Source organism: Centrocercus urophasianus, unplaced genomic scaffold (genome assembly GCF_019232065.1).
Source record: "Centrocercus urophasianus isolate 14NV4802_14NV808 unplaced genomic scaffold, USGS_Curo_1.0 seq_19, whole genome shotgun sequence".
Taxonomy (NCBI): domain Eukaryota; kingdom Metazoa; phylum Chordata; class Aves; order Galliformes; family Phasianidae; genus Centrocercus; species Centrocercus urophasianus.
Genome location: NW_024884744.1, coordinates 15955066 through 15982444, shown reverse-complemented (window position 1 = coordinate 15982444; position 27379 = coordinate 15955066). Strand labels below are relative to the sequence as shown.

At 42.9% G+C, this 27379-nt stretch overlaps 1 protein-coding gene across 3 annotated transcripts in view; it reads right to left on the bottom strand.

Annotated features, from left to right (window-relative positions):
• Positions 1-27379, bottom strand: part of PAX3 (paired box 3) — a 61926-nt gene that overhangs the window by 12553 nt on the left and 21994 nt on the right. For 2 of the 3 annotated variants that reach the window (XM_042820826.1, XM_042820827.1), the window contains exons 5-7: positions 10515-10720; positions 1586-1751; positions 242-456 (exon numbers count right to left, since the gene is read on the bottom strand). In XM_042820826.1, the coding sequence (XP_042676760.1) occupies positions 242-456; positions 1586-1751; positions 10515-10720 (587 nt within the window). The remainder of the gene's footprint in view (positions 1-241; positions 457-1585; positions 1752-10514; positions 10721-27379) is intronic. The other variant, XM_042820828.1, reaches the window with a different exon arrangement.

Sequence of the window (27379 nt, the reverse complement as noted above, 5' to 3'; positions counted from 1 at the left end):
CACAAACCCTGTAGGATTACTTTATAAATCACTTGAAATTAAATATAAGCTATGACTCTTGATTCAGCCAGTAGGAAGAAAAAAATAAAAAAAGAAGGAAACTAGCAAACTGAAATCATGTGGCTTATATAAAGAATACATTATGGTTTAAATTTGGCAATTCATTATACTGTGGCCTGAGGGAATAGACTCTTTGGTTCTGGTATACAGCAAATCCTCTGTCTGAAAACACAGGACTGACCTGAGGTGAAAGGCCATTGCCAATGGCAGGGTTCATGGGATTTGAGGGCCCGGACGGAGGCACAAAGCTGTCTGTATAGCTGGAAAATCCATGCCTGGTGCTGGGTAGGCAATAGGCAGAGCTGCTCTCTGGGTTTGAAGGGAGGCTGCTTTGGTGTACAGTGCTTGGAGGGAGAGGCTGAGGTCTATGGACTGTACTGCTTGGATCAGACACGGCTGGAAGGAAAAGAAACACGTTGATCATTTCCCTCCTCTTTTTCTAGGTAATAAGTTCATTATGTGAAGCTCAATTTGATATCATTTCATCAGAACCTGCATGGAAGTACTGATTAAATAGAACAGTAAGCCTTCAACATTGCTAGATATCTAGCTGGCCAGTAAAATTACATAAAAATTCCATGAAATCGTCATTATTAAATAGACCATAAAAGCCAAAACAGACTCGCAGTTTTCAGACAATTCTCAGCAAGTGCATTGCTTAGAATTGACACCACAAAATTATATATAACATACGAAAAAACATATTTTAGATGAATGTATTTTAGTATATAATAATACATAAGCACGTACACACACACATATAAGCTTACATATAAAAGAAAAGCTTAATTTGTTTAGAAGACAGGCTTCTCCTTTCTGGTCACAGCACAGTTTCACTACAAATCACAGCAGAATTTCTAGCAAGGGATGGGAAAAGTCCTGGGCTTTCAAAAATTCCATTGCCTAGATAATCTGGCAACAACATTCAACAGCAGATAGCATAAAAATCTCACAGAGAGATCAAGGAGGATATGGTAACTTGGCTTATACAATCTCTCCTGTAAGGATTTTCCTTAACAGCAAAATCTAGTAAAGACCAGATTTAAAGATCTGTTTCCCTTGCTCCAGGCTACCAATATTCACAGAATTTCTGGTGAGGTTATGACAAATTTTTACCATGCTGAAACTTGCTACTATCCAATGCAAAACAATGGTCTGAATAGCTGATTATTTCCACTGGGAAAAGCTAGGAGTACTTACTGAAGTTTCAGTGCATTGCCATCAAAAGCAACAAAGAGGACAGGACACAACTGCTGCTCTTTCACACCACACCTCTGCAATGCGTGAGACTATTATTTCTCTGAAGACAGCACCCTTCACATGGAACCAGCTCTTTCTTGCAGCAAAACAAATTAGAATCCTTACATATTTTAAATAAGCAGACTTGCAAGGTCATCACCGAGTCAGTCCCTAAAGTAGCCAGTATCCTTTTTTCTACATTTTGAGAAGAAACTGTTTCTGCAGTAGATGAACACACGAAGCCCCCAGAAGCACCCTCTAGCCAAGTACCTGTTTGCTACTGTACCTTGCGGTATGGAGGTGGGCTGATAGGACGGCTCAGAGAGCTGGTATGTCGGCAGAGTCGGCATGGCGCTGGGTGGAAACCCTCCTGGGATCAGGTGGTTAAAAGCCATCAGTTGGTTGGCTCCTGCCTGCTTCCTCCATCTAGCACGGCGGTTGCTGAACCAGACCTACAAATGATTTAATTAGGCATGTTTGATTTCTGTACATTTAATAAAGGTGCATCGGAAATATTAGCATCATATTTAAAATGCAATCGGCGCCTCAGAAGAGAGCAAGAGAAGGTGTGCATTGGGCACATTTGCTGTCAACTCAGAGCTCCTAGACACTCAAAGAGTCACACACTTGGCACACACTTTCGTGGTTCAACAGACAGGAAGCAGGAATCCCAAAGCCCAGTTTCCTCTCAACTATGGCTTCCTGAGAAAGAAGCTGACTAATGTTTTCAAGCTTTAGTGCCTTTAATAGCTATTAATGACTGTCCTTACTGCCAGATTTAATGAGAAAGGGAAAACATCTCTCCATTTGATCTGAGTGCCAGCCAAACTATTTGGTCTGAATTGTTTTGTTTTTGCATTCAAATTGCTGACAAGTCAGCAGCATCCCTTGAAGCACTGTTGGAAGGTGCTTATATTTATATGCTGGAATTTTATATTGCCCTAATTATCAACAGAACTTCAAGCTTTTAATTTGAAAAACAAAAGCTCCGCATATAAAGGAACAAAGCCCACCCAACAAGTTTTCATGTATTCCCATACGCACAAAACATCTCTCAATAAACTCAACATTAGCACTAGATCATAATTTCAGTACTAGATCAGTATTTCAGAACTAACCACACTGAAATCTGTTCCCAGGACAGGGAATCAAGCAGATGGGTTTTGGATTAGTGGAAAAATTCAGCTATAAATCTGCTTTCTACCAACAAGTGATTCCTTCACACCATTCTCAGCTCATGCTCTAAGTTTTCCAAGCCTTCAATGGCTCTTATTACCTACAAGAAAGGGGGAGGCAAGATCTCACTGACACAGACAGTAAGATCTGCAGCATGTAGGTTAATACTGGTATCAGTGGTGACTACACGACACAAGTTTGAAGGGCAGGCAGGCACAGCAGGGGTGCCCAGACATGGCATGCATCACCACTGCCTTGCTACAGGTTTAGAGTATCTGCCAGGTTAAACCTTTTCCAAGAGCAGGACAACTGCAGGAGAGAAAGGCTTTTACGTGTTGTAAACAAGCAGACATATTATTGCTCATAACTGTAGACAGTGAAGCAGCTGCAGCTGATCAGTTAGAAAAGAGTGAGCTAAGGTCTCACACAGTATGTCTGCAGAGCCTGTAGGCAGTGCAGCCTGAAGGGCAGGAGGCACACTAGCTGCTGAACCTTGACTAGAAGTATTTGTAACAGTTAGTGAGGTCTCAGATCTGTCACCCTTCCAGTGAACAGCCCACGCCATCTTACGAATCAGCCATCACAGACTACATTTCAAGGTGTAACATTACAGGCCATAAGCTGCCTTTATATGAGGGCGTAGAACATTTTGAACTCCCTTGCTCACATTTCAGCCTGAATTTCGTATTCCTCAGACATCTTCCATACGCTTATGCCCTTCAGAGCCCACCGATCTCACATTCCTATTGCGGTGTCCTTTGAAGATGACCAAAAAGAAAGAAAGGGCAAAATACTCTGAAGAGGGAGAAAGGGGCTCTCTGAAGAGCCAAAGTGCACTTAGGAAGGATAATGGAGGTCACAGAGGGAGTGGGGAACAGTGAACACACACAGTAATTAGCCCACCCAGGTCATTAACTGTTGTTTTCTCCATGACACTCTCCCTTCTTCAGGTCAAGAGGGTTATCTGGTGATCTTCAAACACTTTGGGAACCTTGCTGAACACCACTGTGTGGTTTTCATTGAGGAAAAGGGGCAGTGAGATTTTATTTCCTCTACAGACAAGGGTCTGTCTTCTGGCTCTAGATCTTTCTTAAAAACTGAGTCAAATCTAAAACTGGAACTCAGCAGCAGCATTAATGCCAAGTGTTACGCTTTTATTTACAGATTATAGGTCTTGCCTACATTTAGCTCATTTTATAGACAAGTGCTTTCCCAGAACCACAGAGGTGCGCTGGCCGTCAGAGGCAGGGATGTGCTCGGCAGCACCCACAGGGCCCTGGCAGCCCTCAGTGAGCACATGCAGGAGCTCTGCTGCCAGCCCAGCCACCATGGGGCTGCTTTACCATTGCTGGGCCGACCAAAGTGACTACACAAAACACTCGAGTTTGGCAGAGCGAGTTTCTGCCAAACGATCCTCTGCAGAACACGGCTACGGGAGTCTGTCCCACACAGAGAACCTGCCTCAGGACTTCAGCCCTTTTGGGAACACCAAGGACTCATTGCCACAATAACCACGTGCGCTTTCTGCTACCCAGTGATAGATAAGCACAAAAACATCTTAGATGCAAGCACCAGGGGCATCATCCATGTATGCCCTTGTTTTCCTTTGATTTTAATGGGCTTTGGATCCATCTTGGTAAAAGCAAAAGGGATTTGTCATAAAAATGACCATAAGTATGGCCCCAACAGTTACCATCACACATTTTCACAAGTGAACTCACTGAAACTCTGATTTCTGGGTGTTTAACAAAACGATTTTTATTGCCTAACACGGCCCAGCCCTTCTGACATGATGGCCAGTGTCTGAAACATGGTGGGTCTGAACTACCCTATAAAGTAGAGATGTGGTTTGCCACTGTGTTTAACTCCTACTTCACACCAAGTAACTGCAGACCAAGTAACTGTGAGATGGAACACAAAGAGGAAACAGCCTAACAGTAAGAAGAAAAAGGAACATAAAGAAAGTGAAATGGGAGAGTTTAAAAGTTGAAAATGAAATTAATAAAGTCAGGACCAAGTGACTCTAAGCTAAATAATTCAAACATTTATGTTCTACGTAATATTTGTTAAAATGAGTGAGATGCCAAACTTTATGCAGAAGCAGTTATACACTTGGTAGGTTAAGTGAAATTATACCTTTTTAAAATCGTGCTATTCTACTTAGACTACATACAGCTGCCTTAATTTATTCTGAAAAGTCCAGGAAAAAAATTGAACACCACCTATGAAAAATCCGCATGCATCGTTGCCTCTATTTAAAGAAATCTTGAAAAATTTTGCCAATATTAAGACAAGGCAAAAATAATTACCACAACCCATTGTGTATACTGAAAAGCATACTGCAAATACCCAGGGAAATGCTTTGTTTTGTTTGCTCATTTCCCGCGTCATTGAAACACATTTCCATTCAGTAAATTTCATCAGAATTACAAAATCCCCACGTTATGAAGTGGACTTTTCAAATCTAGCTGATTCCCCACAGCATACTGTTCTTCTGCAGCCTCACTTCTGAGCAAAGCAATCATCACCTTTGTGCTGCAGTCACCACGAACACACTAAATTCCCTCATGGAAGCAAAGCAATAGATATTAGAGTTTTTGCCTTTCAGAGACTCAAAACACAGCATTCTTACACCAACAGACCCACGTCAGAAGAAATTTGACCTGCCTGTGCTGGGGCCTTAGCTCTAAATTAGGTCAGCATTGTGCTTGGTGTTGTGCAAACACGTGCACGGGCAGAGGAAAGGCAGCCTGCTGGGTGACCCCAGCACCCAAAGCGAGGCCGTGCTCGCAGCCAAGGCACGTTCATGTTGGTGAGACTTTGGCTCCCCAGCTTCAGTGTCACTTTCAGAGATGGAATGTAAATTACTCTGACTATTTGGAAACAAAGTTTAACCACAGAGTCTGGCTAAAATTTATATCACTGAAGGCCTTGAAAATAGAACTGAAGAAGAGTGAGAGTACAGTGCAAAAAAAAAAAAAAAAAAAAAAAAAAAGTTGTAATATTGTAATTTAAAGGAAGTAAGCATTGGAGACCTAATTTTTCACACATCTGGAACTGGACTGACAAAAAAGAAATCACTGCAATATAAAATATTAAATAAGTATAATATAATTTTGTATGTGTATATATATATATATATATATATTGCAGTCCTGTTGAATGGATAATGAATGAAACCTAATAAGTTTCTCCCATTTCTTCTTTCTTACATTCAGATCCTGCTTTTTATTATCATTTTTCCTTTAAGTAGTTTGCAAGCAACCATGCCAGCATCTTACTTTGTTAATCTCAACAGGGTAGTCCTTAAGAGATGCATTTATTCACTTGGGAACATAGCAGTGTAATCAGCCCTGACATCTCAACAGCCTGATCACAAACACAGAGTGCTCTATGTGCTTTTAAGGGAAAAACATCTCCAAACCACCAGCACAAAACATCTGAGATGTGAATTCTGCAGGAAACTCGCAGATATTTTGTTAAAACGCAGTCCTGACCATTGCAAACATAAGTGCCAAAAGCATGCAAAGTCAAAAGACTGAGGAATTGTTTGCGGCACTTCACATTTCAGCCAAAGTGCAATTTTCCCCCATTTGCCTCCTGATATTTTCCACATACCTGCCCCCTTGCCATATTCCCACCTCTTCCTTCCTCCAAAAAGCAAAAACAAACAAAAAAAAAACGAAGGGAATGAGGCCTTCCAACCGCCTCTCAACGTGATCCAACATACTCAACTCTCACACGTTACTCTGCCTCAGTCCCGCACGGCTGCTTTTCAAACACTGCAGCTGAGTGCTGTTCAGTAGTGTTGACTAATAAGCACAATAAACTGTGTAGTTTTAAATCAGAACTCCACTAATTTGAGCACACAGGCAGTAGGGACCAAAAAAAGAGAATCAAAAATAACATCCTTTCTTCTCTTTTATGTTTATAAATGTCTTTTGGGGCCTGCATGTGTTTGTTGTTGGCTGATTTATCTAATGGAATTCCTGCTTTACCTCAGGAAAAGAAAAATAATACCGCAATTGCAAAGTTATCTACTGCAAGAATGCACACAGCATTTTCTTTCTGTATCCTGTATGTGCTGCAAGAAGGATAGTCTCAAAAAGAAGCACTATAAATTTTCCACAAACCACATCAGGAATATGTGTAAAGATCTGCTGAGAGGTCTTAAATGTTTCTGAATCCATTCCACATTCCTTTCCCCCATCTCCCCTTAGAACCATGCAGCTGGAGCATGAGCTCAAACCATTCCAGAGGGGCTGAGTGCAAATAAAGGTCTTTTTTGGCACAGGTTCCTCCTCCCCTGATTTCCCAGTGAATGCTTCCCACTGTTTGCTACTGAGAAGAGAATACTAAAGCTAAGATATTGGACTTCAGATCTTTCAAATCACACCAGCAGCTTAAGAGTCATCACTGCTTCTCTCCCCTTTGCCTCCTCTATCTTCTCCAAACATTCTCTTCCTTTCCACACGTTCCTTTCCACAGTGAACAGAAAAAAAAGCCAACATGCAATCACATCTCTAAAATAGTAAAATATTCCTACAGTTTTTCTTCTGGCTGCGCAAGACCTGGGCCCTTAGAACTTCTATTTACTGAAGCCGTGATGAGGTTTTTACAAAAGCTTACCACAGGGTTGACATGAGAATGTACATCCCCATCCCCAGCCTATAGATTGAGGCCCCACGCTGCTGCCAGATTCACCCAGTTCATCCAGGACTGAAAATAAGCCTGGTGTGGGAATCCAGAAGTGGCCAGAGGAGACACTACCCACTTCATTCCTTATGCGTTGTTACAGAAACCGTAACCGTGCTCCTCTGAAGCTCAGAAGGAGCCTTTGATCTTTATCTACAGTGGGGAAAATTTCACTTTTGGAATTAGCCCCCAGGTTGATTCAGTAAGTATAGGCCAGAGACCTGAAGAGTCTACACTGCAACTTCATGATGGCTTAGTGAGTTCAATTCAAAGTATGGAAAGCTGTAACTTCATAGTAAAGAGGATCACTTTTTTTTTTTTTTTTTTTTTTTTTTACCTTTTTTTTTTCTTTTTTTAAGGGTTACTCTTCTTGTTTTAAGGGTTACTCTAGGCCTTGAGGACTTGACTCAAGTTTCTGAGCGATATACGTTGAATGCACAACACCAACCAACTTTTCCCTTCCTGATGCATCTAATGTCAGAAAAGAGCCGGGTGCCCTTGGAAGAGGGAGCAGAGGCTGTCCTGTTTCCACATGCCATCTGGGCTCAGACACGAGGGAAAGACTCCCAGGGTCCTGGAGCACAAAGGCACTGGAGGAGGAATTCTAGGGAATATTTTCACTTCTTTTTATATACAGTGCTTAAGTACTCATGATAATTACAGTTATACATCTTGTGATTCTTGCAACATGGAGCTTGTTTCAACATTTCTTACCCCAAAAGCCTTTCCTTTCCCACAATTTAAATACACAAATAACATTAACAGTGTAAAGTCTGTTTTCAGTTGCTTGTACCTTTCAAAAAATTCCCCTTAGGGGCTGAAACATTCTAAATTTGATCTCAACCCAGAGGTGGCTTTCCCCACCCCCCTCCAACCAGCCTGCTTAGAAACACGTGCCTGGCCACCCTTCAGCAGCAAGAAAGTGAGAAAAAAGACAGTTTGGAGGTTAAGACTCCTCTTTCCATGAGTGTTCAGAGCTCACCCCTTAGGAATAGAGGGAAAGAGGATGCACGGGAGTGGCAGAGAAAAAGCAAAACATGGAGGGACTGAAAGAAAAGCTCATACGTTCTGTTGTAATCAGTTAAGCATTAATTAGTTAACATCCTAAACAATGTAAAACAACTATATGAGATTTGTTACTATAGAAAATCCCATTAGAAAATAATAATGTTCGAATCTCACCCAAATTTGGGCTGCAAAGAGTACATTACACTCTTCTACAAAATATTTAATGAAGTAGCAGTCAAAGAGATCTTTGTGCATATATCCACATAAGACTTTGTATCTCTGATCTCTGTCCTACTCTTACCAAAAAAGAAATGTGACTAAGAGAGCTTGAATGCTGCATCTGTATGGCTCTCCAGCCCTCTCAGGCTCAAGTCTCTTAGGGTTATTTCCTTTCACAGGTCTTCTTTTATTTCATGCCCATCATAGGTGGCTATTTTAAGGGGCTGTAGAGAGGTGCTGAATGCTGATAAGGAAAATCCTGTATCCCTTAATCCACTACTAAAACACTCTGCCAGCCCTTCAAGGGTACCAGACAGATGGAGTGCACTACGAAACTACCCACAGGCTGGCTACTTCAACCCCAGCTCATCTCTAAGCCAGAAAGGTTTTGTTCTGGTGTTTCAATCATTGATTGACTGGAAACTTTCTTCCATGCTGGGTTAGGCAAAATATCCATATGTTAGAGGTACTGGGGAATTTGTGTGGCTATAGATCATAGGAGTGGTGTGAGACAAGATGCGTCTCAAGGGAACCAAGGAAGCCATAAGGAATGTAAAAAGTCACAGGGTTAAAGCCACATTAAGACAGCTGTTATGTTAATGAGAGTTCTGCTTTTCTTCTAGCTGTGGGTCATTGATTTAGAAAAACACGAACAAGGTCTTTTTCATTTTATCGTATCTTTCCACTGAAGCTAACATAAACCATCATATCCTACCATCAAGTTTGTCTTGCTAAGGGGACGTATATAGGAAGCTATCTTTATTATGCTTGTGCGTGGACGATTTCCAGGGCTTGATTTGGTCTTACCTGGCTCAAGTTTAGATACAAAGCTGTTTTGTAAGCATTGTACCTAATAAACATTTTAAGAAGAGAGTCATGCACCACTGAGTTTGCCCTCCAGACAAATTCATCCATACATCCGATTTTCTCTCACAGTCATAACAAACACTTGCAAGAAATTTGCTCTGAAGTCTTCTACAAAAACATTTAGCAGGTAAAACTGACAAAGTCAGGATTCTTCAAGACAGACACTCAGTAAATGCAGGCAGGCTACAAAAGGCATGCTTGCCTTACAAGGTCGGAGGGATGTTCTGAATCGCCTATTTCAGTCTGCAGAGTCTGAATGCCTCAGGCTGAGTTTCAAAGGGTCAAACCATAAAACAGCTTCACCAAAGCAGCCAAATTCACCTGGATCCTTGGGCAGCTCACAAGTTACCGCTCATTTTTCCTGTCAGCCGACCATATTTGCTTACAAACACTTGCACTTCGGATTGATTTAAACAGGACAATCTTTTTAAAATCCCTCTTGGATGTCAGTTAATAAATGAGCACCAGAGGATTCTCCCTGCATTACTAAGCATCTCACAGGACACGATTCTGTGTTGTAAACAGAGCGAGCCTTAATCTGAACCTGAACTCCTAGATCCACTTTATTCCAGAATTATTTGGCTTCTAGTTGCCAATTTTGGACATCTGAAAATCCAGGTTCAAGCTTTTTTTTTTATTTTTTTTTTTAACTTAAATCAATTCCATGATTTACTCACTCCTCCAGCACTTGTTTTAGACAATCCAGATCAACACGAAGCTGTGAAGACCTAACTGTTATTTGAGGGTTTATTTTGTTTTGAATTAAACGGACAGTGGGCATAGAAGAGTTGTTACAAGGTTTAAATCAAGTCAACTTCAAAAGTTAACCTAATAGCAAACTGTAGATACTGCACCAGTTACCACGCTCGCTTGCATGGCTCTATAAACACGTCCTTTTTAAAATGTTTTTCTCTCCTCTGTTAATGCCTGAAAGACCCAAACAACAACAGATGAAATCAGTTACATAACTATAAACTGGCACAAAAGCTGAACTGATTATATGCAGAGTGCTGTCAAATGCATAAAATAAACAAACTGGGATAACAGACCTTCTTCTGTGAAGGCTGACTAGGCTGTTGCTTTAAAAAGTTGGAAAATCATTGTCCATGCACAGATGTAAAAACCACTAAGGCTGTACATATTGTAGCTTCAAGTTTTCCTTCTAACCTAGAGCTGGATCGTGTGAGAATATTAAAGGACTGTCACATTAATAGGAATTCCCCTTTGTTAGGCAGCCTCTAAATTCATACCTGAACTCGAGCTTCTGTGAGTTTGGCTCTTTGTGCGAGTTCTTCCCGAGTATAAATGTCAGGGTAGTGTGTCCTCTCAAAAGCTCGCTCCAGCTCTTCCAGTTGCTCTGCTGTGAAGGTTGTCCTGCTGCGACGCTGCTTTCTTTTTAAAGGTAAGTCTGGTTCAGAATCGATATCAGAGCCTTCATCGGACTGGGGTGCTGATGCTCCAAATAAAGAATAAAGATAAAACATTAGCTTTAGTTGAAAGAGAAAAACAACAACAAAAAAAACCAAAAACAAACCAAAAAAAAACCATTGCTGGCATCTTATGTCGAAAAAGTGCTTTTGTCTCCATGACTCGAAACTGAGTTGGTGAACTTCAAAACAGCAAATAAACGGAGCAACAAATCAGAGTTAAATGTTATGCTGTGCAAGTGTGCTCAAACCAAAAGGATTAGCAATTCAGTTATGAGTTTAGCACGTTTTCCTGACTCAAAAATATATAAGGATCTCTAGAAACACTTTTGAGTGAATGAATTAATCAATTTCTTCATTTTAACTCCTATAATTTTCAAATTTAAAAACCTGGAGCAGTTCACAGAATCACAGATATTGGCCAGGGTTGGGAGGGACCTCAAGGATCATGAACCTCCAACCCCCTGCCACACGCAGGGCCAATCTGATCTTCGATCTGGTCACACATCAGTGCTGCCTACTTTCCTTGCCTGCTGCGCAGATGCAAACATCTGTCACACCGTGTGCACTCTGCAACTTAAACATACAGATGCAGTGCATGAGACTTTCCCTGCAGATCTGTAAGTAAATCTTCCTTGCTGAAACGGTTATGGAAGTGGCGACAAAGCTATGGGGAGCAGCAATGAAGAAATTAATTCTACGTATTCAAATATTTCCTTGTGTCTTATGTAATATTCGTTCTACACTCTGAGTAGTATTGGCGTATCTTGGCACACTTAATCATTCCTGCTCATTTGTAACTTATTTGTCTGCCTTAGGACCATCTGATAACTTTAGGACAGTCCAGGCAAGTGTTAACTAAAAAAAAAAGAAGAAAAAAAAAGTTGTACAGAGAAGTCCTGTAAAAATAGCTCAAAGCAATATTTTTTCTTCTTGATTCTTCCTGTTACTAAAGTAAGGAGATACAAGAAACAGCCAAAATGAAACACACAGATGACTTTACTTCCTTTGCCTTACAGTTCTTCATTACTCCTCCCAGGCTTGGGAGGCATCCCAGCACTGGCAGTGGCTGTAGGAAGATGCAGGTGTGTGCCAATGGTTCAGCCTTCAGGAACCATTCCAGGACGCGAGCACAGGCAGTCCAGGTGTTGGACCAGAGGTCTCTCACTGTGCCCTGAACTGGCACTTAAGGAGGGTCATGAAGAAACAGACCATGTACTGCACATCCACACCTGAGACAGGGCTTACCACCCTTGCAATCAGCCATTTACAGTGAAATCAGAACCAGTGAGCAGCTCTGATCACTATATTTCACATAAAAAGATTAGCTGTGCCCAGAAAACTCTATCTTATTAGATCCATTGATCTTTCCCCCAGTTCTTCGTTGCCTGTCCCACGGCACCATTTGCAGATCTCCAGTCTATCTATCAATCTTCCAGAAAAACTGAGAGATTCAGCTTCAGAGGCATTATTTTAGCACCTCATGTAGTTAATTTAATCTTTTGGAAATAAAGGAACACATGGAGACACAGTGAGCGTGAGCTAACACACCCATAGAAGCAAGTCCCTGGCATCACCGGAGGCTGACAGGAGATCATGGATCTCCTTGCTGACAATGGAGTGAACACCATCCACAGCCCGGTTTGGCTGAGCCCGTAGCTACAGTTGTGATGAGGGCAGCAAAGCCTCTTTTAGTACCCAACCACATTGACTTTTCCAACAAACTACCATGAACCACACACACACACAATAAAAGACTTCCAAAGCCAGTTTTCACTTGCATCTGCTGCTATCCCAGAAAACAAGCATTCTTTTCTCTCCAAGCCTTCAAGGAAAACCACCTAAAGAGGGCAGACACTCCCCAGTGATGATGAAACTGCTTGTTCTGTGGAAATGCAAGCATTGCTTCTACTCCTTCAATAATTCCAAATAAATTATTGACAGAGACATTGATTTAGAATAATCTTAATGTGATTTATTTGAAAGAAACTGAGAACACAAAGCCAGAACAGAAACTCAAGAACTCAGTTCTTCAAGCTGCAGCTCAAACCCTTTGCCTCTTTCAATTATAGCTATCTTCCATTTCCAACGGAAGCTCAAGCTGTTCAAACTAATAAATACACTTAATCTGTTTATTTAGCCTTACAGCATGGGAAAGAAAGAGTGCTTTTACAGACAAGTCCACTGAAGACTTTATGAAATTCTGCATTCAAAAAAATAAAAAAATTAAAAAAAAACCCTCTAACCAAGAGGCTCTTCTGTGAAAGCCATCTTCATTGTCCAGACATCATAAGTATTTTGGACACAACATACACAAGGCATCAGCAGAAACCCACGGAGGTGAACATAAATGCACAGTGTGAACATCCAACTCTGAGTCTTTTACTTGTGTGGAAGCTTTACTCCAAATAAGACTGAATTTAGCTGTTCTGGAGAATATTGTCCCTCAAGACATAGGGGAATGAGCACAAACATCTTATCCCAAGTAGTTCAAGCTCATTCCTTATAGAAGTTGCAAATCTAGGGCATCCCAGGATAAACAACAGACTGAGATAGTGACAAATTCCAAATCCTCAGTTGGAAACCCAACCCTAGTGAGTCAGTGAGACCTGCCTTCCTGGTTCAGAAACAAAGAAAACACAGAACTTTTTAAAGAGATCATTTCCCTGTGTTGCCTCACATACCCATGGCACCTACACGTGCCTGAGTGAGGCAAGCTAACTTAAATGGTGCAATATAGAGTGGCTACTTGTCACTCTGTATCTGCCCTGAACACCCTCAACTAACTGGGTGGGAATACCAGGAAGGCTATAATGATCTTTCTAAAAATGCTTCAGAAAGATTTAGTAAAAAATTGCAATGTTTCCCTGCACCCTCTGTTCACACAGTGATGAGAACAAGAATCTGACTTAATTTCATGTTAGCTTTACTTTACAGTAAACATTATATGTAATGCACAAAGATACTCCAGTCAGAAAAACAAAACAAAACAGCAAAAAAATACTGAACAAAGCATTCAAGAGTCCAGATTGTGTGTCTAACACAAATGGTAACATTTAGAGATAAAGTAATGAAACTCAAGCAGGGAGAAAACACATATCCATTTAAATGGCTTTCCTACTCATCTGATTTCATCAGTATTACCTCTGCTTGGCCTGGCTACTAGGAGCAGCCTTAGTGAAAACTGACTTCCTTTGTCTTGGCTGATCCGCAATATTAAAAACCAGGCAAATGTAATCTCAAAACGGTAACTATATGTCTCTGCAACAGACTACACTATTTTTATTTCCTGTGAAGTGTTTTTAAATAGCATTAGTTTTAAGGAAGCTTCTATCCTTGCTTTTTTTAATCAGTAAAATACTATTACTAAGTCTTTATATAGGCAAGAAGCCTACCAGAGCATTGGCTAAGCATACATATCAGACAAACCTCAGCCTTGCAGTATTTATTTGCCATCAGCTCCATAGCCACAGCCTACGGCCCTCTTACTGAGCTAACAGAGGCATGAACTTCCACAGCATAACACCACTCAGCGCTGGAAAAGGTGGTTGTTTTTAGCTATTTCCACCTCCACAGACCCACACTTTGGGTATTGCTAACTTTCACAGCCGTCCTAAGGATCCGAGCACTCCAAGCCTGCAGGCTGTAAGCATGACGCCTGGCCTCTCTCCTCCCCACATGGAGCACCACAGGGGCGGCAGCCCAAAGCACCACCAGTAGCTGAGCTGTGAGGTTTAATTAAGGAAGAAATAGCGGCATTAAAGGGCAATCATTTGTTCCGCAGCCCCTCATGACCTGCCTGGTAGCTGAGGAGAGGCCTCATCCTGGTTAGTGCAACAGCAAGAAGAAGGTCCTGCTCAGCTTCACAGGTCACGTGGAACTCTGCAATTATCAGCTTTGCAAACACTGTAAATAGACGTGTCGGGGCAAAAACCAGATGACAAAATAATGCACAAGAGGTCATTCCCTGGACTGTTTCTCCTCTCAGCAAGACATTTCATTTGAATAACTAAATCACAAAAACATGACAACCATTTAGAAACCAGACATGATAGATACAGCACACCGCACTCCACAGAGGTGGGCAGAGGGCCACCGTCCCACAGTCCAGCACGGCACAGCTCTTCTGGCAGCCACCTAATAAAATATTTCACCCTTTCTTCCGAGCCCCTGGCAAGTTGCCTGGCCAGGGGTCTGGCTAGAAGGCGGCACGAGCTGTGGAGGTGCTCCCAGCACCACGGCTGTGGCCCCAGCACCTCCGTGTGTCGGCCGCGCTGCCGGGTGCCGCTGGGCAGGAGGGGACGCGGGTGACCTCCGGCGTGTCGGCTCGGGTGCAGGCGAGGAGGAGCACGGCAGGGCAGCCACCCCCACACAGACCCGCGGCAAATGACAAATGACACTTTCTCTTTGTGATCTTTGGGATTTTTGTTGACTTATTTGGAGGCTTTTGTTGGGTCCTAAGAAATGGCCTGTGGCTGAGGCCCATTCTGCCGATTTCCACGCTCCATCTGTGGTATCCATCAGCAGGGCCCTCGCCCGCATTCAGGGCTCTGACACCTGCCTGGCAGGATGCGGGCGGCACAAAGGAGGCGGCCGGGCCGGCGGGCGGGGGGCCGGCAGCCGGGGGAAGGGACGTGCAGCAGGGGTTAATCCACGCTCCCCGCCCTGAAACCGGCACCTGGAGGCGGCCCCGCGAGACCTCTGCCCACGCCGGGGCCCGGCACTGTTGCAGAGGAACTGAAAAGAGAGGAAGAAGAGGAAGCCGTGGCAGGTCTGGGCTGCACAGCTCACCACAGCGCTCCCCTCAGAGAGCCCCCTGCTCACGGCCAGGCCAGATGCTCCCCCAGGACCCGCACTTGCACTGGGGCAGGCCCTCAGCAGCAGGCATGGGAACGTCCACAGACCAGCGATACTCTGCGAGCCCTTCCTTTCCTCAGAATAAAATCCACAGGAAGATAAAACAACGAAGTTACTTCCTACCACCGTGTCCCTGCCATCTTTCCCTCTCCTCCTGCTATGGGCTGGCATTTGCATACAAAACATAATGAAAGCGCTAGAGTCGAGCAAACATCTCACTGCCAGCCCTCCGCTTTCCTGCACTTTCTGGGAGAAACGCGAGGCCAGGTCCCTCTCCCCCTCCCCACCACAGCAGGGGGCCATCAGGAAGGGCACGGCCTGCCAGCTCTGCGCCTGTCAAACCCGGGCAAATGAGGCCTGACACTCAACAAATCCCCAGTGCCGCAGCCCCCATGCAGGCTGAGCAGTGGCCGTGAGCATGGCTGGCGGTGGGGACAGGTGCTGGAGATCTGTGGTTGCCACCTGTGAGCTGTTTCGGACCCTCAGCAGCCAGACGGCACCTTTAGCTGAGATCGAGCCCGAAGTTTAGAAAAGCACCCCAAAAGTGAGGGTTGTGGTGCTCTGCCAAAGCACTTGTGGAAAGTCTAGCAGGATCCCAAGCTGCAATGTTATCCAGTTTACAGGGAGACTTGGCACCCCAAATTTCACCACGCTAGAGCACAGCCCAGGGCTTGTTAGCAGTCAGACTCCTCTGCTTTGATGGAACAGCAAATTTTGAAAAACAAAGAACAACAAGAAGCCACAAAAGACTCCAGCAGGGTTAAAATAAAATATGCTAATGCTATTGCGTATTCCTGTTAAAAAAGTGAAAAAATCAGATCAGGAAGCACATGAAAAACAATTCTCAAACTTACTAGAAAGCAACAGAAAACTCAGTACCACGAAAAACACAAATATGTTGTAAAATTGCTTTTAACCCTTTTTACTGGCATTTTGACTATGGTATATTTAAAAACAAGAAACAAAACGCAAAAGCAGCCCTGTGCTCCAGACATGAATATCGCTCATCTAACAAGGATTAAGTCACACTTCAATTCCCCCTTTGAAAACTGCTGCTATTTGCAAAGGGCATACTTACAAAAACATTATAAATGGCTTTTTTAAAACTCCACAGGCACTTTACAGAAGTCTTAGCTGAGAGAATGAGAGAAATGGGAAGAAAATTTGTTGCTGTTTAACTAAACTGATTAATAAGAGTAATTAATTGGTTAATGGAATTGGCAAACAGCAGTTGCATCTCCTGTGAGCTGCAAGCTGGAAATTCAACACAAAAAGGGAAAAACAGCTGCAGCAGTGATATAAGTGAGATGCCGGAGAGGAGTGGATGGTATTTTTATTTTAGTTGGACTGATTCACATTGAGAAATGTGCTTTGTACAGCAAAGTGAAAAGGAAAACAGTAGCTGCAGTAAAAGGAAATGGCCAACAGTGACTTTTATTTACAATTACCAAGAGACGGGCTATTATTGACCATATGTGCCACAATCACCCTCCTTATCATGGGGTTGGCCATCATGTCCATTGGGAGCTGTTAATGAACTGGGTAATTGAGCTGCTGACATGTGTTACCAAAACAAAACAATAGGAAGAAGAGACAAATGAACATTTTATTTGCCAATCAGAGTAGGTTCCGCTTTTCAGGGAGCTGTGCCTAAGTAAGTGACTGAATACATAAAACAGTGCATTGAAGGCAAGCAGATGCATGCACAATAATGGTTAACTGACAGCCTACGGCCCATCTGTGCTTAACATTTTGTTAAAGAAATTACTTGACTTGCTAAAGAGACAAATCATACAGCTGCCCCAAGTGCTGCATTATAAGAGATAAATCATTAGCTAAACTGTTTCATGCTTAAAATGACAATGCATATTAACAGTCATGCAGGAACATTTTGTCAGCACAGCTTGATGCAGTTATAACTTACAAAAATGTGACAGCTCATAGCTATTCAACGATTTCAGCTTAGAAGAGAATAACAGCACTGCGAAAACAATTCACCGCACAAACAATAGATATTTTATAGTGTCTTTTTAAAAATTTATTTTGCTTAGGAATGATGAAATAATATGGAAAGGAAAGAAAAAAGTGGCCAGTATCTAACTGTTCTGCGCCATTAACCTGCTAGCATGTACTTCATTCAAAATCACAGAGCATCAAAAAGGAACACATTCCATTTTAAATATCAAAGACTGCATCGCCAGCACTAAGAATAAATGGCTAATTCTCAACAGTGCATGAAAGGATAAGGAATTTCTAGAGTGAAAAGAAGGGAAGAGGAAACAGCAAATACAACAGCTACAAAAATCTCCTCTTATTCCCCCACCTCTTCTAAAAAGAGATTTGTTTTGTTGATACAAGTAACATTAAAGTACTTGGCAGCTTTGCACGTGGACTGATCCCACTCTGAAGTTTCACAGCTGTTTATATGTGCTGGGAATTATTATTATTTTATGCTGCAAACTGAATATAAAGGCACTGCGATTAGCACTCCAGCGCTGTTGTGCGGACAGTGCATATGTGTGCGCCTAACACCTAACGCCAATCTTAACAGATCCAGGGAAAGAAGTTCACACAGAGGGCCATAACGATGCCTGCTCCAAGCATAACAAAGTGCCTGGGACAAACTGCTGTTCACACTGTCACTGGACTCTGAGTCACTCCAGACCATCCCTGAATGTCCTCTACTGATAGAGAGGAGGAACCTCTGAAAAGCACAGTCATTGCAAACGCATCTGCTGACTTTTTCCAGGAGCTCATGAGTTCCTACAGCTGGGGGCTTTCCCAGTTCTTCCCACAGGGAGCATCCATATTAACACTGAAAGCACGAGCCTCATATTTAAGTATTGCAACATCTTGTCTTGTTTTAAATATTAGTGATATCAGTTTTCAAAGAAAAATTTCCAGAGGGCTCATCACAAAAGAACACAGCTGCCTCCTAAACGTTCCAAAAAGAAAGAAAAGAAAAGAAAAAAAGGTGAAAGAAACAGAATACTCAAATCCAAATGAGGCTACATCTCTCTTTGCACAATTCACAGAACAAACTAAAAAAGGACTGGCAGCATGTCTTCAAGCCAGTATCAGCTGATGGAAGAGCTGACTGGTAATCAATTAACTAAGTGAAAACACTGAGTGTCCTGGGAGATGGAATTTGTCAGCTGAGAAGTGAAATAAAGCAAATGAAAGAGTTTCTAGGTAAATAATGAGACTGTACTTCTGAGTTAAAGCACTGCAAATAATTGAGCTGTCAGCAATCCCTCACTGCATAGGCAGTGTGGATTCTTAGGAGAAAGAAGGAAAAATAAGTTATATTTGGCCCAGTCCTTTGCAACAACATCATACAAACAAAATCCATTGTTACAGAAGGTTTTAACCAACTTTAGTATGGCTAAAACATTTTGGAAGAAAATAATTAAAGAGTACAAATATTTGCAGCAAAAAAAAAGTATTGAGACTGGTTTTATCATTCTCTATGCCTTTCAAATAGCTCTAGCACCTGTATTAAAACTGTCCTTGTTTCAAAACAGCACTGACACCGCAAGTTGTAGGTAGTCTCAGTTTCAACTCAACACTACAGTCCTCTCAAGTGAGAAATGTGAGCACATGAACCTCACAGCAGCTACCAGAGCTCACAGGTGCCACCTGGCCTTACTGTGCCATCACACACACACTGACTGGACAAAGCAAGACAGCTCCTAAGGCAGACATTGAGAAAACTGATATCTGGGAGATAAAAAGAAAACTTCTCACACATGCACAGCGCCATAAAGAGATTAACACTTCAATTTGCTAATAGTGAAGGAAGGCCCACAGTTCGCTATCTGTTCAAAAGAAACACTGAGAGCTTAATTTCCAAAGCAAACCCACAGTTCTTCTGTCCTGCCTACAGGGAAAGGGACCCATTCTCTACCACAGCCATATTTAATTGCCATACATTTGGCCTCATTTGCTACTTGTTGACAGACGCTCTTGAAAACCTACCAGAACAATGGTTGCCAATGGGTGCTTAATAGTAGAGATGTCAAGAATTGTTTGACTAAACATATTCACACTTGCCTCATCTGCTTTGAAATCCGTACAGATATGAATAATAAATTGATCACTGGCTCTCCAAATTATTAGCAGCCCCAAAAACTGAAAAGGTAACTTTTGCCCCAAATTCTGCAGGATGTACGCATCGGCTTTTTATTACTTATTTTCCCACAGACATGAACAGAAGCAGCAGGATCCCTGCAGGGACACCCTGCATTGTGCCTGGACACTAAAATTATGATTTTTTTTTTTCTCCCACCATTTATATTACTTATTTTAAAGAAATACTTGTTCAGAAATCACAGTGAGTAATTTTTTATTGACAACAAGCCAGGGGGCTGATATTAACAGAGATTTAAAATAGTGAGAACGTGTGCGTGGGGGCAAGCCAGAAATCCACAGTGTGCACAGAGCACTGCTCACTTGCGCTATCAAGCCAACATGAATTGTCCAACTGTTGCTGTCACTATATGATCTTAGAAGGCTCCACCATGGCACTTTGTTTAAAAAGAAGCATGATTTTAAGCACTTCCCAAGGAAAACAGGCTAATTATAGGTGCGAATTAAGTTAATCTGGACAAATAATGTATGAGGCAGCTCCCATTTGGGGGCTGCACTTTCCCTGTATTTTCAGACATAACTCCCAAGGTGCTCCCTAAACACCCACTGCCCCCAGTTGCTGCTGCACCCCCCAGCAGCCACACACCTACTGGTAAAGTCTGCCAGGAGGAATTTCTAGGTTTATGGGGGTTTTTTGTTTGTTTGTTTTTCCTATCAATAATTACAATTGCACAACTTGAGTTGCTGCAATTGCCCATTTTCCAGATTTTTCTGCCTCGGTGTCAAAAAGATCCAGAGATTTTCCTCAAAAATTTTAGGTAAGCTTTTAAATAAATAAAAAATTATGAGAAGTCTGAATGTAATGACAAAATATTAGGCTGGAGCTTAGCTATTGACTCCACTTCTAAATCTTACGAATTCAAAGCTATTTTGGGCCACTCAGCTAATCTGTTCTGTATTTATCAACAACTACAATGCAATACCGATGCAGTACTGCACTTGTATTACCTGTCCAGACGGTGGGCAGCTCATGCACCCCACTTGCACTCACAGCTGCCCATGCCCAGCACCCAGCACGTACAGCCCAGGCAGCCAGATCCCCAGCTCTCACTGACTTCTCCTCCCGATGGCATTCCATGATCTCCTGTTCTCACGCCATCTGACCCTTCAATCTTCCAGAGACCTAATCAGCACCTATGTGCTATACACTTTATTCTTGACATACAGCCAAATATACTAGTGGAACACCTTGCATACAAAGCACACAGCAGTGCACAATCCACATAATAATGATATGGACAAACACAACATATGCCTGTTAAGACCAATGGAGCAATCATCTAGCACAAAAACAAGGAGAGAAAAAAAAAAGAGCGGTTTTAATTTCACAAAAGCAGCAGATGTGTGCTGCAGGATCACTCACAGCTCGAGCACTCAGACCCAGCCCTCAGTCACTCACAGATACCAGGGGTTTCCACACACAGAAAGTCACAAGGTACCTTGCTTTAATCTAGTTTGTTTTTTTTTCCCAGTTGGGAACTCGGTGAAATGGCCTCTGCTTTTTCTGGATCAGGAAGAGGAGTTCACTGCTAGGTGATCTCTCGTGTGCTGAAAAAGTTATGGTTTAATTACAGCTGATGGCTCTACGAGGGCAAATTTGCCCTCCAGAAAGAAGGCAAATCCTCTTTCACAACAGTAAAAATGCCCCCACACAGATTTCCTACGTTTAAAACTAGAAAAAAAGTTGCCAAGATGCAAACACATGCATTCAGAAAAGTCATTATAATGCCCGGTTTCCTAGCTACAATCTTTGATCTCTGTGAAACTATCTTAAATTGCTAAGCTGTAGGATTAATTGATAGCATCTATCCAAAGGTTCTCTCGATTTCCCACAGGTCCTCAGTATTACAAGGGGAGGGGAGGAGATGAAAAAAGATCTGAGAAAAGCTTTGTGTTAACTATCTAGCTGTAAACATTCTGGGTCCTGCTTCATCTTGCCTTCCTGTGTTATGGCACCATGAACTCAATCCCTGCTTGTTCCACTTGCATGTGGCTACAAGCACCACCAGTCACAAAGGGTTACATACGTGACACTGAGCACCCAGTAATACCAGCAGAGAGTTTTCCTAGATGGACACACAGCTGTTCATCAGGCCTGGGTCTGGCTGTGTGAGAGCCACATCCAGTCTTGCTGACGTCACCTGGTCTTAAAATAGGTATGGGGAGCCCTCGCATACTGGTGAGCCGGGCTCCTGCTTACCAGAGCAGTGTAAACAAGTCCCCAGGAAACAGATGGCCTGGAAACACTTCTGAGGTTTTCACTGACAAATACCTTCATCACGTCAGTTAGATTTTCCAAATCCTAGTCTAAGGGCCGATACCAAATAATGCCCTTCAAACAAACTTGGGTGCAGGCTGCGCTCTGGCTGACATTCATTTGATTCTAACCCATATCCTCCCATGTGAAGAGATAAGCCAACATGTGGAGTGGGTAACTTCACAGTGCATGCTCAGGCTGCGATCTTCAAAGAAGAAACTGCACCTGCCCTTACAATCAATAACTGTCATGTTGCTCTGTTCTGCAAAATCCAAATATCTAGATTCGCTTTGTGATTTGACTGCTTAGGAAAAAAAGCTTGCAAAAGTGGCTTAACAGAACAGAATCTCACAGTAGCTCCATGGTTCACCTTTGCTTTGGTTTTTCAATCCCATACTGCACAGAATTCCTCCTATGTTGCTCTGTATAGGACACAAAACCCGTATCAGTACCACTGTGATTTTTGGTCTAAAACAAGAACATTGAACACCACAGCCTACATGAGGGAGAGCCTTGACTGTCTTCTGAGATAATACACAATGAGTGGACACCACTGCCTACCACACATTTAGCTGGATGAAAACGAACATCTTTTCCTCCAGGAATAGTATTATGTTTAAGACTAAAACTTTCGTTACAACCTGGGACCGCTGAGGTTCAGCAGAAGGTCTGTGATCTTTCTAAGCGAGCCTGGACTTTGTTTTGAATTTTAAAAATGGGCCTATTTATGGTTTTGCATCAAAGTCATGTGAAATGTGTGGTTTTGTATGGCTTCAATTAGAGCCGAGCCTGAGGCACTAAAAGTTGAGATTCTGATCTGGATCCAGACCCACCCAAAGCTGAGGGACATTTGGACAAAGGCACTTGGTTCTTGTCCACCTCCAATTCCAGCATGAAAACCAGGTGGGACCCACTGGCAGCAGACCCCTGCTTCTCCTCAGGCTTTTGCAGTTTTCCAACCTGATCTGGTGACAGCAGCAGGAGAGTCCCTACTACTTCTGTTGGGATCTGAATCCCATAAGACACTGAGTTCCCGCAAACCAAAACATGGCATCTTCCCAACTCTTACAATTAAGCTTGAAGCCATGAGGAAAAAAGAAATCCCGAATTAACAGCCATATTGACAGCTTTATAGAGCCCCGAGGGCTCTGCCTACATCCAAAGAAGACAGTGGGGCTTTTTTAAATTAAAGTGAATTAGCAATCAAGTTCCTAAGAAGGATTCATTTAATAAGCTAAAGAGCAGAATTCAAAACAATTTCAAAAGTAATCCTTTGGCCATAAATTATTCTCTGTACAGTGGAAAAATTGTCATTCTGATGCTTGTCTTAATTGGCAGCTGTTTTCCTCTTGTAAAGTAATTGTTTGTGACAATAGTGGGCATCAACTTGCAGTAAACTAATGTTGCCATTGTCTTCATTAGAAACAAGATAAGGTCCCGATTACTTTTTTTTATAAATCCCCACAACTTAATTTCTTATTTTTTACAAAGACGTTTTTTACAAAGAAGATAGAATCAGAAGCACATTCGACACTGCTGAGCACCTGAAGGACAAGTTCCCCATCCTCCTCCTCCTCAGCCTCTGAGCCCACCAACGCACTGAAGGAGCTGTCACACCAACCTGGCTGCTCGAGCTCCACGCACGCTGAAGGCATGGTTTCATGAGCCCATTCCATGGAGTTGGTGAGCTGCTGGCCAGCACTGCCCAGCACCCAGCTCCCATGCAAGCTATTCTACAGGGCTTAAACTCGTAGTTTAGCAGCATGGATACACACTCGCAAGCAAAGTTAAAGTCAATCCTGCAAGCTCTTTTGAATGTTTATATTGAACTCAACGCTGCTACCATTAAAACTGAAGACTTACAGACTCCTAAAATGCCATTCCCTTTAATATGATTTCCTATGGTAACACGCAATTCATTGGAAGGCCTTTGCACCTATTTAGGAACAGACAGACTTTCAAATTAACTTCAGTGGAGCCATGACAGATTATACCAGCAAGGTTCGGCTGCTCTGTCGTTTGGGCATGTTTCTAATTCACGTCATTTCATGCTTTCAGACCATGGCTGCAGCTTGGTGAGGACAGGAATATTTCCCCTTCTCCTCATTTCACTTTCTCATTCCTCCCCCCTTTCCTCCCCACCCTGTTCTGTGCTAGTGGAAAAATAAAATCTTGTTAAAGCCCTTCCCAAAAAATGGAAAGAGAGAGGAGCATCTGTCTGTAGGGAAACCGGCATTCATTCAGGATGCTTTGGAGCGACTGCCTGAGAGCAGAGCTGAGCTCACAACCACTCTACAGCGTCTTCTTCTCCATTCCCACTTTTGAAAAGGTTCAGCAAGTGCTTAGAAAAAATCAGAACAAAAACTCAACGCCCCAAAAACCAACAAACCCCCACTCTTCTCACAGAACCTCTGATTTTGAGCCTAGCATGGGCACATGTCCCCTCCCAGCTGAAGACAGGAAACTTCTAGCAAACATCATGTGCTCCCAAGAAAAGTCTGCTTTGTCCAGCTGCCAAGGCCAGGCAGGAAATGTATTTCATCTAAAAGAAAATTAAAGCTTGTCTGCCACAGCTCAAGCTTCTTTCTTGAGACTTTCCTCCTATACTTTAATGACATGAACTTCAGAAAGCAAGAAGCACCAAAAATTTGATTAATGGGCTGGAACCACCCTGCTCCAAACAGCAGCGGGCACATCGCCGTTCCACGAGCACATCAGGGCTCTCCATTATACTGACTGACATCTCTGGAGCTCAGAACTTTCCAGTGCACAACATTATATACAGTAACAAATCCAGAATATAATACTCACACTATAGAAGGAAAACCTAACAGGGAATCGCTTCTGTTGCTGCTTCTTGTCACACTGGTTCTTAGAAACTCCCGATTATCACTGCACATTGTATTTTAATCACTATTCACCATCAGCATAATGAGCTTTAGCAAACAGTCACAGTTATTACTCATATAGCAGGGCTTTGCTCTTCCCCCTCAAAGCATAACCAATTTGCGACCTCCAAACCAACCTCTTCAACAAGTCAAGCAAAGTGCCTCCTCACAGCAGCAGAGCAACAGCGTTTAAAAGATCCCTAGTCCACATTTTTGCCCCACTTGGTTCAGTGGGAAAGCATCTTAGCGTGGAACTAAAACGAGTCAACATCACCAAGCACAAAGGATCGCCAGGATTTTCTGCAGCAAGGGCTTGTCAAAGCAAGCAGGCAGCCTTTGTGTGCACCAGCACAGCGGGAGCATTCCTGCGGGGTTGTACTGCATCCCAGCCACCGTGCCTGGGGCGCCGGGGTTCCCACAGCCGAGGTGGTGGGAAGAGGAGAAAGCGGTGACGTTGTAAATGGGACAAACTGGTCAGCGTGCTCCCTTGGAGAGGCATCTAGGAGGAACCACGTGGGGGGATTTGCGATACCCCTGCATCAAAGGGGATGGCATGGGCTATGCCAGATCTTTCACAAGAAAGCCACATCTGTCTCCTGTAGCACCAGCTCCGGCTTAGGACAGAGTGCAAAGACAGTGCAGAGTGTCTGTCCTCTGTCTGTCCAAAAGGATGCTCTAGCTTTTGATTTTAAAAGGTAAAAACAAAAATAATTTTTAATCAACCCCCGTTTTCCTTGTCTCCATCAGGGATGTCTCAGTTTAAGTCTCAGTCCTGCAAATTGTTCCAAGAAATCATCCAGTTTCCCTGGTTCGATCTTCGTATTTCCATTTTCCCTCCACACCTTGCAGTAAGGCAGCTCTAAGGACACAACCCGCAGCCGGCGCTGAATGGGTGACCCTCCAGAACACACTGACCCAAAGATAAACTTTGACCTGATGTTTGCTAATAACACTTCTTCTTAAGATGCCTTGTTTCTTTTATGAACTACTGCTTGACTCTAGGCTCTAGGAGCTGACATGCATTAATATACATCTCTGAGTGCCCTTTGACTTGGCCATCAAGACCCTTTGACCCCAGACTTGATTCCTAAACCCCGTCAATTGTTTGCAAGTGGAAAAAACTTATTTTCTAGTAATAATTAATTTTGGTCATGTTTTATTTAGCATTTCTCTTGTCCTTTTAACTTGTTCTCATTTGAGTTTGGGTATAACAGATGCTTATTTCATTTAGTCACTTTCCAGTCTATGGAAAATACCTTGGAGTTTAGTTCTTTATTTTCAATTTTTTTAAGCCTCTGATGGTACCCCAGTGCCTCAAAACTGCAAAAAAAAAAAAAAAAAAAAAAAAAGCTCAAGAACAATAATACAACCTGAAAAGCTTCCTTTTATGCACTGCTTTTCAGATTTATCTGCGGCTACAACCTCACAACCTTTTTCAGATCGCTTCACAGCACTGGGAGCCCCAAAAGCCGCTGGCAAAACAACTGCACAGCAGCAGGATCAGCCCCTCCACACAGGCAGTCAGTGCCTGTTTCCAGCCAACGCTTGAAATTTTTACACTTACCTCTTGGAAGAAGAAATCTGTTTGTCTACACAAAGAAGAGTATATTTATTTTTGTAGCTACATATATATACACACAGATTTGTACCTTCTAGCAGATATCCACACACATCATGTGCACAGAGAGGGGCAGAGCCCGCTGCCAGCCCAGCCCCGCTGCCACTTCCCAGTGCATTCCAGGATGGAAATTTCTAATTCCTGGAATCGTGTTACATTATGGCAGGAACTGCTGCACTTCTGCCTGGTTTACATCAGGACTGAGGGATCGCACAAAGAGCGAACGCGTTCCAGCGCTCAGATGATGTATCAAGTGTACATCGCACACATCGCATTACAGCAATCAGCGGCTGGTAAGGAACACCAGCAAATGAGAGGCCTCCAGCCTTGGAAGGAGCACCGGGACACAGCAAATAAGGGGTTTTAGCAAAACGAAGCAGCTAGCCTTTATTTTTGTTTATAAAATGCAGCATAGCCTCAACAATTACGTTATATTCTTAGAGCTGCTCTGTTTTTTTTTTGCTAGGCAACAGCATTTCCCAAAAGCACCAATAAGATGCAGTTAAAATATAAGGTTTACTTAAAAAAAGTCTATGCATGTAACCAACCAACTGATCTTCAGTGAAGACAGCTAAGGGCAGAGTACATCAGGCAACTGCACATAGGGAAATGAAGGAGCTTGTGTGGGAGGGAACACTTGGGTTCTACTTCTTGGTGCAAGGGGCAAAGGAGACCCCAGTTTGGGGCAGGGGTGGTGAGAAAGCCAACTGAGAAACGCCATGCTTCCCAGCATCCATCAAGCCCTGAGGGCAGCTACAGGGGAGCAAGCAGGACTCCAGGGCCAGCTCTTCCACCAGCACTTTCAAATTTCAGATTTTTGGACTAATCTCTTCAGACTACAGAGAAAAATGAAGAAAACCTGCCTCAGGAAGCCCACCCCACAGACCCTCAGGAAATTGTCTGGTTTTAGGTCAAACAC